Source organism: Pelophylax lessonae (assembly GCF_965119305.1).
Source record: "Pelophylax lessonae genome assembly, chromosome: 11".
NCBI classification, from domain to species: domain Eukaryota; kingdom Metazoa; phylum Chordata; class Amphibia; order Anura; family Ranidae; genus Pelophylax; species Pelophylax lessonae.
The window spans coordinates 155995734-156011765 of record NC_138778.1 but is presented as its reverse complement, the minus strand read 5'-3'; the positions used below and the strand labels follow the sequence as shown (position 1 = coordinate 156011765).

Below are 16032 nucleotides of genomic sequence, written 5' to 3'. Positions count from 1 at the left end.
TACAAGCCAGTCAAGTTCCTCCACCTCAAACTCACTCATCCATGTCCTTATGGACCTTGCTTTGTGCACTGGTGCGCAGTCATGTTGGAACAGGAAGGGCCATCCCCAAACTGTTCCCACAAAGTTGGGAGCATGAAATTGTCCAAAATGTCTTAGTATGCTGACGCCTTAGAGGGGTGAAGCCCAACCACTGAAAACCAACCCCACACCATAATCCCCCCTCCTCCAAATGATTTAGACCAATGCACTAAGGAAGGTCCATAAAGACATGGATGAGAGAGTTTGGAGTGGAGTAATAGGACTGGCCTGCACAGAGTCCTGACTTCAACCCGATAGAACACCTTTGGGATAAATAAGAGCAAGGTCTGCAAGCCAGGTCTTCTCTTCCTACATTAGTGCCTGACCTCACAAATGTGCTTCTGGAAGAATGGTCAAACATTCCCATAGATACACTCCTAAACCTTGTGGACAGCCTTCCCAGAATTTAAGCGGTTATAGCTACAAAGGGTGGGTCAACTCAATATTGAACCCTACAGACTAAGAGTAGGATGCTCCCAATACTTTGGGCAATATAGTGTATTTATAGACCAGTATAACTTTTCCAGTATAATATTTGAATCCCTTTCAAACCTGTAACCATCATTTATGCTGGCAATAGATGCAAAGTTATTTTATTTATTTCAGATGATGATTTACCCCTTGCCATTGAGGCTTATATGAACCTTTACCTGTTATCTAAATTTGGGCAGCCTCTTTGCATGACCAAAACACGTCATCCTTTTCTGTCCAAAAAAACGACCAGTCTTTTTTCTACTTTTTACATCACTAGCAAAATAAAATCAGAAAGGATATAGCCTTTGTGTGGCTTTCTGGTCAGCTTAACCGGTTGCCGACTGCGCACAGTATATTTACTGAGGCAGTCAGCCCCGGCCAGGCAGAGTGACGTAGATCTACGTCGCTAGCCTGTCACCAGGTTTTGAGCCAATAGCGGGCGAGCGCACGCGCCCGCTGAGGCTCGTTCACAGAGGAGTCCAGGCGTGTGACCGGCGGACCCGATGTCCGCCGGTCACACTAGGATCGTCGGTAGAGCGGGAGAAAGGCGGACGGCTTATGTAAACCCTGTGTAAACTATGTAGAACCGTTGATCTCTGTTTTTACAATAGGAGACCTGTCCCACTACAGTTAGAATCACGCCCCTAGGACACACTTAACCCCTCCCTCTCCAATACAGTTAACCCCTTCCCTGCCAGTGTCATTTTTACAGTAACAGTGCATATGTATAGCACTGATTACTGCAGTAATGTCACTGGTAACTCCAAAAGTGTCAAAAATGTCAGTCAAGGGTCCGATCTGTCTGCCGCAATGTCGCAGTAACGCAAAAAAAAACGCAGATCGCTGCCATTACTCGTTAAAAAAAAATAAACACCAAAAATTACAAAAATCTTTCCCTTTGTTAGTAAATGCGATAACTTTTGCGCAAACCAATCAAAATACGCTTTTTGCGATTTTTTTTACCAAACATATGTAGCATAAAACAAATTGGCCGAAAATGTTAAAAAAATTTTGATTTTTAGATTTTTTTGGGGGAAATTTCATATAAAAAAAGTGAAAAATATTGTTATTTTTGCAAAATTTACGCTCTTTTTTTGTTTATAGTGCATGATCAAAATATCGCACAGGTGATCAAATACAACCAAAAGAAAGCTCTGTTTGTGGGGAAAAAAAGGACGTGAAATTCGTCGCACGACCGCGCAATTGTCCATTAAAGTCACACAGTAAAAAAAAAAAAAAAAAAAAAAAAAAAAAAAAAAATCGCAAAAAACCCCCTGGTCAGGAAGGGGGTAAAATCTTCCGGGGCTTAAGTGGTTAAAGCTGAACTCGAGCATACAATATAACTAAGTAAATAACTACTTAAGTAAATGTGTTAATGCTGCTCATGCTAAAAAAGTTTCCATCTACTTATAGCATTTATTTTTTTCGGAAGTCATCGATATCCTTCACCTTCAGCAAGTGGAATGCAGAAGGACCGACTGAACACACATGAAATAAAGTCATTGATTTCCTACACACAAAGAAAGCCAAGTGCATGAGAGAGTTGGTGTCAGGAATATCTGGGCTGAATTTATGCAGTACAGGTGGGGGTTCTGTACCATCTTGATCAGATTTTATAGTCTGTTTCCTACAACTTGGTACATATAGAGGGTTTTGAGGAGAAATTGGGTATCTTCTGACTTTGTGGAGGGGAGAAAGATACTTGAAGGTCTTGTTCCTATTGGAAAAGAAAAGGAACCTTCTAATGCTCCTGTGGTTGGGAGAGCAGGACACAAGTGATGGAGGAGGGGTGTCTGAGCAGGCATATTTCTGAGCACAAGCTCTCAAAGTATGTAAGCAGATTCACAAAGGAATCTGGAGGTGGTAAAGGTGTTTAAATGCCTATATTGAAAGGTTTTCCAGGGCATCAATTTGAAGGGTCCCATGGTTGAAGTAAGGGTGGTTAAGGAAGGCCATTGTCTATTAGTCAGGAAATGGGAGGCCTGACAAATGTTATCCTCCAGTTAGGTACGAAATGGCTCCACAGAGGAGCCAGGTGAGAATCTGGTTTACCCAGGATCGTAAAAAAAAGGGGGAATGCTTAAAAATAGACTTTCAAAAGGGAATGTGCACAATTCTGAATGGTAGACCCAACTTATGGGTAAAAGCATAAAGGCGGTCAAAGGTTGTAACAAAAACATCAAAGAAGCCTGCGGAGGTGGAAATAGAAAGCGTTCAGTTCAAGTCCCACCCACCTTTTCATGTCCCCATGTCAGCACCAGTCCAGTAGTCTTTTTTACAGTTGAGTGAATTTGTGGGGCACTCGGCTGGATTTTCCCACTGAGCACCCCACAATGCACTGCTTGCTTAACAGTGCATTCTAGGGCCCTAATTGAATGAAGCAATGCACCTAACCATTGGTCATGTGCAAGGCTTTGCCAATTAGGGCACAGAGCACCGTCAGAGCCCTGATTGGGCAAAGTGATGATGACTTTGTCCAATCACGGCTCACTGCTCATAGCCCCACCCCACACTATAAAAGGCTCCTTCCCACAGGAAGCATTTGCAGTGTGTTGTTGGACTGCAGATCAATACAGCAGGGCTCAGTTTGCTACTAGGGAGTTAGTGTGTTTACATATTGTGACCCTTAATTACATATATTTTTTTATAGTTTTTACATTTCTGTCAGTCCTCAATTTAAAGTGCACCCATGGATGTTAGTACATCCAATCACACATTTCCCAGTTTTTATTAAATTTGGGTAATAAGCCCTCCCCCCCCCCCCCCAATCATGTTTGGGAGGCCACAAAGGAGAGGCAGACATTTCAATGTCACTATGAGGGGACCAGCAGCGTCTGTGTCCACAGGCAAATGTGGATGTGGTCTGTCCTCAGGCAGGGCATTATTTCCTCTATTTAGTGATGTTGCCCGTGCTATCCAGCTACAGCATGTAGAGGAGGTGGTGGATTGGTTTAGTAAACCATCCTCCTCATCCTAAATGACCCAAGCTGACGCTTGTGCCAGAGCGACTCATTCTGCCTCCTTGTCCACGGCTACTCCTGCCATAGCCCCAGCATCATGCATGGAGGAATCAGCTGGATTTTTTGAACACAGCATCAGCCATTTGCTTCTTGAGGATGCAAAGACATTACTTGATTCTGACGTTGGTTTTAAAGTTGAGGAAGGGATTAACATGAGCCTACAGAGAGGCGAGAACACTGATAAACAACAAATTGGCAGTCATGTTCCCCCATGAACTTGGGCCTGAGTGTACTATAATTTGGCCTCTTCACAAAAAAATTTTCTCACGGTGGTGCAAAAATCTGTTATCTCCATCTAAAGTCTGCCAAAGAGACACCTGACTTTATCCCAAAAATCTCTAATCTTGTTCTGAGTGCACTAAATTGTGGCCTCATCATACGGACTGACTCCCCAAGCCGATGTTTACAAAATAAAGAAAATCAATTTAAAATTATTTTTTTTTCTTTATATATGTCAGTTTTGCTGCAGCAGGTTCTATACATGGTACAGATGTGCCACTTTACAGGCAGACTAAGGGGACCTTCTCTAGATTTAATTTGGGGGACATTATTAAAAAAAAAACAACAACATTGAAGCTCGTTCGCTCCCCCCCCCCCCTTTTGACCTACTGGACTGCATGCTCAGATAAGGGTCTGGTATGGATTATGAGGGCCCCCCATGTTATTTTTTTCCTTTATTTTTCATTCCCGGCATTCTTTTGTTTACATGGGGAATGGGGAAACCCTTTAACAGCTGACCAGTCATACCAGTCATCAGTTGCTAAAGACACAGCGGCCAGCTTCCCGGCTCGCTTAACAACCAGCAATTCTTCACAAAATCGGTCGATAAATTTTTGACTGATTCGAATTGGAATTTGAAAATTAATAAATAAAATGAAACAAAATACGTTACTATTGTTATTGGGAAATCCGGATACATCCGAGTCTCCAAATAACCAAAAATTCGTCCAAATGTATATTCAGACTGAAATTGCACATGTCTAGCGATGTCTACTTCAATGATTTCCTGATTACAGGGGCATCAGCCAGGTACATAATAAAACAATAAACCATACCTAGAATTCCTCTGTAACATTAGCACTTTTTTCAGTTGTCATATTTAATTTAAGTACATCCTCAAACTTCAAAAAGCTAAAATGTGGAAGAAGTGATTTGGAAGTTTCTAAAGCCCACTTCAACTAAAGTGTTTTTTAAAAGCTATAGGTTGATCTGAACGGCTAAAAACGTCTGTCTCATTTTCCTTTTTTATTGCTCTCTGCATCCCTGTTGAAGAATTTTTTTTTTTCCTTGCAGACAAAACAATGGGCATTATTCATCCCATGAGTAGTTTTATACATATTTTCTGTGATCTAAAGAAACCCTTGTCTATAAGCTTCACATATGTTATTTTTTAAGCTATTTGCTTTAACTCATAGTTTATGTGCTGATTTACAAGTCTGCAAACATTGTCAAATAAAACAGTTTTAAAGACGACACACTTGCTAATAAACCAAACATGGCTCTCCTTTTCACTTGTGTTTGTGATTTAGTTACTTAAATTTTTTACCAATTTTCATGTTACCATTATTTTGTCTACCCCCTCTACAGTAAATAATATTTTAAGGTCATGTTATGCTCCACAACAATTACTCAGTCCCTCTTGTGACTTACAATGTGCTTGTGTCCTGAACCGTACTCTTCACAGTATAAAATATCTGCTAAAAAAAAAAAACAAACAGAGAAAAGTCACTTTATAATGACTCAGAAACAAATGCAATTAAGAGTTTATTTTAAGACATAAAAACATTAAATATATTCCAACTGCATTCTAACTTTCCTTTACTAAATCGAACTTTAGGGCTTGACAAATTTGCTTAGAATCTAGGAGACAGCTAAAAAAAAATTAGGAGCCAGTTTTTTTAAATCCGCTGCCCAGCGCCCAGAACTGCATGTTTGGGGCGTCCGGCAATCAGAATTCCTCATGCCTGGTGTCAAGTTATAAAAAAAATTATTAAAAAAAAAGAAGAGGTGGCACTGACGAGGCTGCGCTGATGGACAATGATGAGGCTACGCTTATGGGCACTGATAGGCTGCGCTGATGGGCACCGATAGGCGGCGCTGATGAGGCTGCACTAATAGGCTGCGCATATAGGCACTGATGAGACTGCCCTGATGAGACTGCCCTGATGGGCACTGATGAGACTGCCCTGATGAGACTGCCCTGATGGGCACTGATGAGACTGCCCTGATGGGCACTGACAGGCAGCACTGATGGGGACTGATTAGGCTGCACTGATTAAGTGGCACTGATGGACACTGATAGGTGGCACTAATGAGCACTGATAAGCTTAACTGATAAGCACGGATAGGGGGGCACTGATAGACGGCATCCCCCATCCACTCAGCGGCAGTAAGGAAATGGTGACCAATCAAGCCCAGCTTTCAACCTGGGAAGATGATGCCAGAGGTGGACAGGCAGTGAGAGCAAGTCGCACTCCTTACAGCACCGTCCACCAGAGGGCACTGGTTTGCACATAGGAGCGTGCATCCCGCTCCAGCTGGCCGCAAAGCCGCAGCCTCAGTTATCGGCCAGCCCGACGCTAGTCTGCGCACCTGCGTTTGGGCCACATTGGTATATCCCGACCACTGCTGCGGTGTAATTCAAATGCCAGGATGCGATTTCCCGTCGCCATTGCAACCTGGGTTTTCTCGAGCCCTGCCTTACCTAAAGTGTCTTCCGATTTAGAATCTTCCATCACAGACCAGCAATCACAGAAACCTATCAACGTTAAGTTAGCTAATCCCAAACGTTCAACTTACTGGGAAACGGCGTAAACGCTCCATCTTCGGCAGTACTTTACACCTTATGCCCTAGCCAAATATAAGCCCAACAGTTCTGGCCTATGTACACACGCAGCTATTGAAACTCCATACATAATTTAATAGAAGTACAGTCTTATGACTCCATATAAAAGTGATCAAAAAAAAATTTAAAGGGGAAAGTATAAACATAAAATAAACAAAAAAAAAATATTTTCTGCTCGCACAAGTGCAGTAAACCCCCCTCCATTGCGGGGGTTACGTTCCGGACCCAGCCGCGAAAAGTGAAATTCCGCGAAATAGAAAAACCCTATTAAAATGCATTGTAGGCATGTTTATTTTACTGTCACTGTACGTGTAAAAGCATTTTAAGGTCTTTAAACACACTTTTAAAACAATAGAAACTCATTTAAACTAGGGATGCACCGAAATTTCGGCCACCGAAATTATCGGCCGAAAATGAGCCTCTCTCATTTCGGCCGATAATGGGTTAACAGTGCCGAAAATAAAAATGGCCGCCGTGGGGAAGGAGGAGGGCGCAGCGCAGCGCAGGGCAGGTTTCAAAAGTCCCGCCTCTGGCCGGCCGTCCGCCTCTTAATAATGTCCCTACTACTCTGTGCATTATGAATGGACATACTAGGCGGGGGGCGGGGAGAGCGGCCGCTATAGAGAGAACTATTGTGATCCTTCACTGTCAGCTCCTCACGTCTATGTATGAATGAGAACTGAACTGAGCTGACACCGGGCGGGGGGGCGGGCGGAGCGGCCGCTATTAGCTGTGACTATGTGAGAGCTTCTCTTCCTTGTCAGCGGAGATACGTGCCTGTCAGGGAAGTGAAACTCTCACATAGTCACAGCTAATAGCGGCCGCTCCGCCCGCCCCCCCGCCCGGTGTCAGCTCAGTTCAGTTCTCATTCATACATAGACGTGAGGAGCTGACAGTGAAGGATCACAATAGTTCTCTCTATAGCGGCCGCTCGCCCCGCCCCCCGCCTAGTATGTCCATTCATAATGCACAGAGTAGTAGGGACATCATTGAGAGGCGGTGCCGCCGGCCAGAGGCGGGACTTTTGAATGCAGGAGAGGACACCCGAGGAGGAGGACGCTGAGGCAGTGGGGGAGGGGGGAGGGGAGCTGAGGCAGCTTACCAATGCTATTAGTATTATGAGGCATGAGGGGTTAATGTATTGTCACTGCTGGTCACTCATCTATTAGTGACTGACCAGTGGCAGTTAATTAACCCCTTTTGTGCTGCATTAGTGCAACCAGTGTCAGTGTTAATTAACACTGGTTGCACTAATGCAGCACAAAGGGGTTAATTACCTGCCACTGGTCAGTCACTAATAGATGAGTGACCAGCAGTGACAATACATTAACCCCTCATGCCTCATAATACAAATACCATTGGTAATTAAATTAACCTCTTGCCAACCCATCACAGTACATATACTGTGACAGGGTGGCAGCGACAGGTGTAGGTGTACGTCGCTGCCTGTTTTTGGTTTATGTCCCTGTTCTATCCATTTCAAATTTTTTTGGGGGAAAAAGTCATTTTCGGTTTCGGTTTTCGGCCAAGGGCATCCTGCATTTTCGGTTTCGGTTTCGGCCCAAAATTTTCATTTCGGTGCATCCCTAATTTAAACACATAAAAGATACTGAGAGACATAGCAAGAGCTATGGAAAACACAAAAATATTTCATTTTTAATGATTTATATAGTAAAATAACATTACAAAAAAAAACGCGAATTGCCGGGACCGCAAAAACTGAACCGCGATGGAGCGGGGGATTACTGTGATTGCAAACGTACGTCGCGCCCACATATGTAAACGGCGTTCAATCCACACATGTGAGGTATCCCCGCGAACGTTAAGAACGTTAAGTTAAGGCGATTTTTAAGTACCGAAGTTTGGCGCAATTCCACGAGTGTGCACAATTTAAAAAGCATGACGTGTTAGGTATCTATTTACTCAGCGTAACATCATCTTTTACATTATACAAAAAATTTGGCTAACTTAAGTGTTTTGTTTTTTTAATTCATGAAACTTTTTTTTTTTTTTTTTTAAACGCGTTTGAAAAATTGCTGCGCAAATACCATGTGACAAAAAGTTGCAACTATGGCCATTTTATTCCTTAGGGTCTCTGTTAAAAAAACATATGTTTGGGGGTTCTGAGTAATTTTCTAGCAAAAAAAAATATGATTTTTACATGTAGGAGCAGAGTGCCAGAACTGGCCAGGTGTGGAAGTGGTAAATGGCACCACAAACGCTATGCAAATTTTCAGTGCATTTGCAAAAAGCACTGCAAAACGCCCATTACCTGTGCACTTTGTCACACATCCAGGAAATGTCAAATGCCAATGTGGCCTAAAACCTATACACTGCTAGTTATTTTTCGTTCAACCCAGCAGGCTGAAAAAAAAAAAAAAAAACAGACACCTCAGGTCCGAGCCGCTGTACCAGCAATCTGATGTTAGTACAGTGATCTCCCCTGCTCTTCTATTTTGTTCCGACAGGGGGTCGCCCCCCCCCCGCCAGAGCACTTCAGTCAGCGCTCCCAGCCATTGGACCTTTTTGGTCATGCCCCTTCAGAAGCCGGCTGTCATAGTCAGACAGGGCTGTATACATGCCATGGCTGCAATGCTTTACTTCTCAGCTGCAGCATTTTTAAAGCAGGCTGCAGAGTTTAATAGTCAGCACCACCTATCAAACTTTTCATTGAGTTTAATGGGGTCACTCTGCACCTTAAGGCCAAATACTGGACTCACGTTGCAATGCGGTCTTGCAATGTAAAATTTCTCATTCAGCAATTTAAAAAAGTAAAAAAACAAACAAAAACACAGGTGTCAGGAGGCAGCAGTAGCGAGGCTATAATTTCGGCCATGGCTGCAAAGCATAGAATTGCGACCATGGCATTTTAGCGATTTGATATTTCCGGGGATGCCCTGTCAGGTATGTTGTACGGGGTCCCATGATTTCTAACAGCAGCCCTGAGTGCAGTAAAACAGGTGTATCAGTTGTGGATATTTTTTTAACCGATTCATGACAAATGTCCCCATACATGTGTAATACTATCTCTCACCCACAGGTGGTTTAGTAAGATTTTGATGTCATGTATTTAAAGATGGCTGCCACATATCCAATTGACCATGTGGTTGTGGGGGGGGGGGGGGGGGGAGTGCAACCATGTGTTGATGACCTTACTCACAAAATGACCTGTGAGTGGTCAAGAGGAACGATTACATCCTGTGGGTGGTCTCTGGTATACAGGACTATAAAAAGAGTCCATAGCATGAAGAATAGTCTATTTTTTGGAGCTGTGGAAAGACCAAGCATGCAGCCAGGATTCTTATTGTCCTGTTCCTCCAGCTATCCAGTGTAAGCTGTTGACATTCAACTACCAGAGCTAAGTGTTATTAGATATTTTGAGATATTGAGAATATGTGTGCAAGTCGAATTTTGTGTAATGTTTATGGTAACTTTTATGTATAAGAAGCTTTATGTATTTTGATGTCCAGTAAAAATGGATTTTTGTAAAATCTTACCGTAAAATCCTTTTCTCTTAAGCTCATTGACAGACGTAGTCCTCGTTGATTAATAACAACTCGGGTTATACTGCCCTTTACAGGAGTAGGACTAGACAGGAAAGAAAACATTCTGGCCACACCTTAGGGGCAGTCCCAGAGGGTATATCCTCTCTCTCTCTGCTACAGCAAATCAGTTATGTCACAAAGCAGTGTTTAGAGAATTTAACCCAACCCAACTCAAAAACAGAGGGGCGGGTACTACGTCTGTCAATGAGCTTAAGAGAAAAGGATTTTACGGTAAGATTTTACAAAAATCCATTTTTCTCTGTCGCTCATTGACAGACGTAGTCCTCGTTGATTAATAACAACTCGGGACATCCCAAAGCAGTACCACAAATGAGGGGTGGGAAAATGGAAATCAAAATCCAATCTAGAAGGCCCAACCGGTGCCAACTAGAAGTTCTAAAGGCTCATCAAACAAAAGATGAGACTCAACAGAAATTCCAACGGAAAAAAACCCTCGAGGTAAACCACCGGTCTCCTCAAATTGCGGCCTGCAAAACCTTGCGGCCAAATGAGGCATCCGCCGATGCCATCACATCAACTTTATAAAATTTTGTAAAGGTGTGTACCGACGACCAGGTGGCCGCCTTGCACACCTGGACCACTGACGCCTGATGGCGGTAGGCCCAGGAAGTGCTGAGCGCTCGAGTGGAGTGCGCCTTAACAGGGAACGGAGGATTCCGACCCTTAATAGAATAAGCCTGTACCACCGTCTGTCTAATCCATTTGGAGATAGTCGCGGCAGATGCAGGTGTTGTGGAATTTTTCCTCAGGTACAAAATACCTGTTACCTGTTAGTCAGTGATACCAAATCAGACAATATATAGCTATATATATATATATATATATATATAATGAGATCAGACAAGACTCAAGATGGCTGAATCATAGTGACCTGATTTATTACAACATTGCTGGAGTTTAAATATACTCAGAAATGGGTTTGTCATTACAATCTGACGTACAAGAAATGGGTTTGTTATTAACATCTTTTGTCCAAAGTTAACAACTAATTATAGTAAGCATTATGTCAATCTAGATCGTGATTCTCTGTCATAAAGGGAAATTTCTTGGTGACACACAATAAAAGTTCCAAAGGGGCTTTTAGAAGATATTATTGGCTTTGTGGTCAGCTGTCCAGACAGAGTTGATATTCTGAGAGATAGGGAATTTTCACTGTTTCGTTCATCTGATATATTCTTAGCCTTTGCAAGCTCAGTGACACATGTAAAGAAATCAAAGTAAGATGAGATTAACTCAAAAGACATTTTGTTTAAGATAACCATTCTAAATGCCAGTCAATGCATCCTGCAAAGGCCAATAAGGTAAACATTGAATGCGAGATAGGTATGCCACGACACAGGCAACCCCTTTCTGGGGCCATCCGTAATCGCAAAAAGTGAATCAGTTTTACGGAACGATTCCATAGCCTTCAGGTATACCCTGATTGCCCGAACCACATCCAAGGAATGCAACGCATGTTCCCGATGATGATTGGGCTGAGGACACAAGGAAGGTAGCACAATATCTTCATTCAGATGAAAGTCTGAAACCACCTTTGGAAGAAAGGATGGCTTCGGATGAAGAACTACCTTATCCCTATGAACCACTAGATATGGGGAATGGCATGATAATGCAGCCAGTTCTGACACCCTGCGTGCAGAAGTGATAGCCACCAAGAAGGCCACCTTCTGGGATAATGTAAGCAAGGGAATCTCCCTGATATTTTCAAAGGGAGGTTTCTGCAGAACCGACAAAACCAAATTAAGATCCCAGGGCGGTAAGGGCGCGCGGACTGGTGGAGCCAGGTGCCGCACCCCCTGAATGAAATTCCGCACCAAGGAATGACTAGCCAAGGGCTTCTGAAAGAAGATTGCTAATGCTGAAACCTGACCCTTGATGGTGCTCAAGGATAGTTTCTGCTCAACCCCCTTTTGCAGAAAAGCCAAGATTCGGGTCACCGAATAGGTACGTGGAGGAAATCCCAAAGATTCGCACCACGCGATATAAGTCTTCCATGTGCGATAATAGACCTTGCTGGAAGTCGCTTTCCTTGCCTTAATTAGAGTAGGAATAACTGAAGCTGACAACCCTCTGTCCTTCAGTACCTGGGTCTCAATGGCCAGGCCATTAAAACCAGCGACTGTAAAGCACAATGGAAGATCGGTCCTTGAGACCGCAGATCCTCCCTGAGAGGAAGTCTCCAAGGAGCGTTCGCGACTAGCATGTCCAAGTCGGCCTGACCGGCTTGACGAGGCTAGCCTAGAATTTCCAGGATAACTGGAGTTCCCTCCATCTCTATCCTGCGGAGAAATCTCAGCAGCAATCTGAGAGGAGGGAATACATCTAATAGCTGACACTGCCTTTGCAGGCCGTTCAGCGCGTCTGCTGCGTCCGCTAGAGGATCGTGGGCGCGTTACCAACCTCCGCGCCTCCGGGATGCTCTGAAGAAGACACAGATGGTGAAATCCTTGGTGATCGACCTAAGTCATCACCCTGATATTGTCTGACTGGATCCGAACCAGGCTGCCCTAGAACTACCTGGCCCAGGTAATCCGACAAAGTCTGATCGCTCTCTGTTCCCACACATTTATCAGACACCTGATTCCTATCAGGAGTGATGATTTCTCCTGGTTGAGCATTGGAGACCGAAGTCACCCGACTAGAGGCTCCTTGGTCTGTCTGCTCAACCGGATCCGATTCCTGTGGGGAACTGAGACTAATCTTTGGAAAAGGTAAAGAAAATGATCTGTTCAGGGAACGGTAACTACCGCTCCCTGTAGTACTTAAATGTTGGAAGGGAAGAATCGCACCGGTAGCAGTGATCGATGCTCGATCTAGTGCTCTGAATACCGGTGAAGACGTCCCCCCAACCTCAAGCCGGGTGGGGGCGCACCTTCAGGCTGTATAAGCCTTAACTTCAGGTTTGGCTGAGTCGGTCTTTTGTTTGTCCAACCAGCGCTTCTTGAACCCTCCTAGAGGGGTTTTGCCTTTTCCGCTCGCTTCAGCAGAGCGAACGAACCCTTTATGAGCGGCAAAGAAAGGTCCACGCTTGTTACGAGGTCCTTTAGCTTTAGCAGCCTGCGGCAAAAAAGTGCTTTTGCCACCAGTGACATCCTTAATGATCTCATCTAGGGTGGCCCCAAATAGGCGATTCCCCTGAAAGGGGAGATTCGCCAAGGTCTTTTTGGAACCTAGGTCCGCTGACCAGCATTTTAACCACAGCACACGTCTGAGAATTACCGCTGACATAGATGCATGCCCTAATAAGGGGGTGGCATCCAAGGCTGCGTCACAGACGAACTGTAGTCCTTGTATAATCTGTTCCATCAAATCAGATGTTGCCTGGGGGATACCTTTCCCCTTCAGGTCCTGGCGCACCAATCTCGCCCATTCTGTTAATGTCTGTGAAACTAAACCAATGACAATTACTGGTCTAAAGGCTGACCTTATCAGGGAAAAGATAGTGCGGGACTCCGCTTCCATCTTCCGATCCACCGGATCCTTAAAGGACGGAGCGTCCTCCAACGGGATAACAGTGGCTTTATTCAGTCTGGAAATAGGTGGATCCACCACTGGTGGTACCGTCCATTTCTTAATGAGGGATTCCTCAAATGGATAGCGTCTAGCAATGCGCTTGGAAATAGTAAAGGTACACTTTGAATGATCCCATTCCTCTTTGATCTTATTACCAAAACATTTGGGTAAAGGAAAAACCTTCACCGTCTTGGTAGGTTTGCTAGTACCAAAGGGAATTTCCATTTCAGTTGCCTCTGCCGGTAAAACCTCAAGTCTTAAGGTCTCCCGAACCGCCACAACTAGTGCGTCCACCAATGCTTCTTCTTGTGCTATGGCGGAAGCAAGAACGTCCTCCTCACTGTCTGAGGGAACTTTACCTGAGACAACAGCCCCTGCAGAGGGACCTGCAGCTGCAATGACCATCTCAGAATCTGAATCTGAAGTATCAGAAGATATAGGGGTAGGCGGGGGTCGCTTTCTTGACCCCCGTTCCTGACAGGCCGTCTCCACCCGAGACACCAAAGACTCCAAAACTGCTGTAAATGCATCCATACTCTGTGAACTGGCGGGTCCTGCGGCCACCTTGAGGGAAACAGATGGGGGTACCTGTGTGGCAGGGTCCATGATAATTCCAGATATTAACCGGAAAAAATCAATTGCCAAAAAAAAATAAAACTTTTTTTTTTTTTTTTTTTTCAGACCCCCAGTGCCACAATGCCCCTCAGTGTTACCTGCTTAGGGACCCCTACAGAGCGAGAGAGAGAGAGATAGACCCCAAGGCTCACCACTTGATGCTCAGAGTTTCAAATGCAACTTGTTTCAGCACTGTCTATTACAGACAGGAAGTCTTTGGCTGGCTTCCCGGGTAAAAAGGAGGCGGCCCCGCCCCTTTGCACGCCTTCTGGCGCCTCCCCTAGCTCCTCGAGGTGTTTTGGTCACCTCAAACATGGCCGCCCCCATGCTGGAGACACGAGGCTATGCCAATATGGCGGCCTCGTGCGATCTACCAGACAATGGCGGTGGCCTGTACAGGATAACGGCGTGTCTGGCGGCCTGCGGGAATATCTCGGCCCCACAAACCTTCACCCTGATGGTGATAAACCTGGCCGGCGGTACCGGACCCTGGCGGGCCGCATGCGGTCCGTGGGCCGTCGGAAGGCAGCCCTCTGCCCTTGCTGGAGGAATGCGATCTGGACTGCAGTGATTCATGCCTGACAGGTAGGATACCTTATGCTACAATAGTAACATTCTAGTACTGCCACTGACTTCAGTCACTTTTACAATTTTGAAATGACATAGATTGTCAGCTCCCAAACCAAGCCTCCTGGTTTCTTTTTCACAAAAATCACACTCAAATAGGGGGATCTGTGACCTATTATAGGATAGAGGGGAGACCCATCCTTACCATTTCAGAGAGGGGCCCGCGTTCACCACAAACCCGTCAGGGGGAAAAGGGGGAACATACTACTCACCATACCGGAACCAGGCGGGCACCACTCCTGACAGAACCCCTCTCCACCGGGGTGGGGGGGGCTGTCGACCAGTATGGACCCCGTGACTCTTGGTCATTGGCGTTCAAGCGAGACGTTTAACTCGCAGGGTCAGTCCCCGTCCAGTGGGACTATGTCGCGGCCGACCCAGCGCGGAGCTATGGCCTGCACGCGCTGGTTGGTTGAACTGGGGTGACCACTGGATCTCAACATCCAGCCCGTCGCCCAGTTACAGCTTGCTAGCTTGAAGATCTCACAGGAAACTGGAGAAAAAAAGCTGTCTTAAAAAATCTTTCTAAGGAAAAAAATCCTGCCAGGACCGAAGATCCTAGCAAGGCATCTAGGTCCTTACTCCTAACTAGACAGAAAAAAAATGATTTGCTGTAGCAGAGAGAGAGAGGATATACCCTCTGGGACTGCCCCTAAGGTGTGGCCAGAATGTTTTCTTTCCTGTCTAGTCCTACTCCTGTAGAGGGCAGTATAACCCGAGTTGTTATTAATCAACGAGGACTACATCTGTCAATGAGCGACAGAGAAAGATTTGTTTTATGCTTTTTATCAAAACTGCTCTTGGTGTGTCTGTTCGTTTTAAATATTCACTAGATATTTCGGTGGCTGTCCAGTATACCTTCATTATACATTTTGTTGTTCCCACATTTGTTACAATGGGTATCATCTCTATAGCCAACTTTAAACAAGCTATACTAAGTGTTTACCTTGACAAGTTCCCCTCAGACCCAAGGTCCATAACCATACATGTGGCGTTTGCAGCACGCTTGGTTCTACTATGAAAGTGGGAATCAAATAATGTTCCCAACGCAGGAGAGTTGACTTAGCAATAATCTGAAATATACATTCTAGAGCAGATAATGGCCTATAAGGATGGATGCTTAAAGCGGTTGTGTCTTCAACTAAAACAAAAAAAAAAAAAAAACCCTGCAGGACAAAGGCATAATGAGCTAGTATGCATCGCATACCTGCTCATTATGAAATCCTTACCTTAAAACGAAGCCCTGACACGGTCGACCGGACACCACTGAGCAAACTGTCATGTTCCCTCGCCA

At 44.7% G+C, this 16032-nt stretch overlaps 1 protein-coding gene across 2 annotated transcripts in view; it reads right to left on the bottom strand.

Annotated features, from left to right (window-relative positions):
• The window catches only part of TMEM106A (transmembrane protein 106A), a 60504-nt gene that overhangs the window by 5795 nt on the left and 38677 nt on the right, over nt 1-16032 (bottom strand). Inside the window, exon 5 of one of the 2 annotated variants that reach the window (XM_082271771.1) lies at nt 5223-5269. In XM_082271771.1, the coding sequence (XP_082127897.1) occupies nt 5223-5269 (47 nt within the window). The remainder of the gene's footprint in view (nt 1-5222; nt 5270-16032) is intronic. The other variant, XM_082271772.1, reaches the window with a different exon arrangement.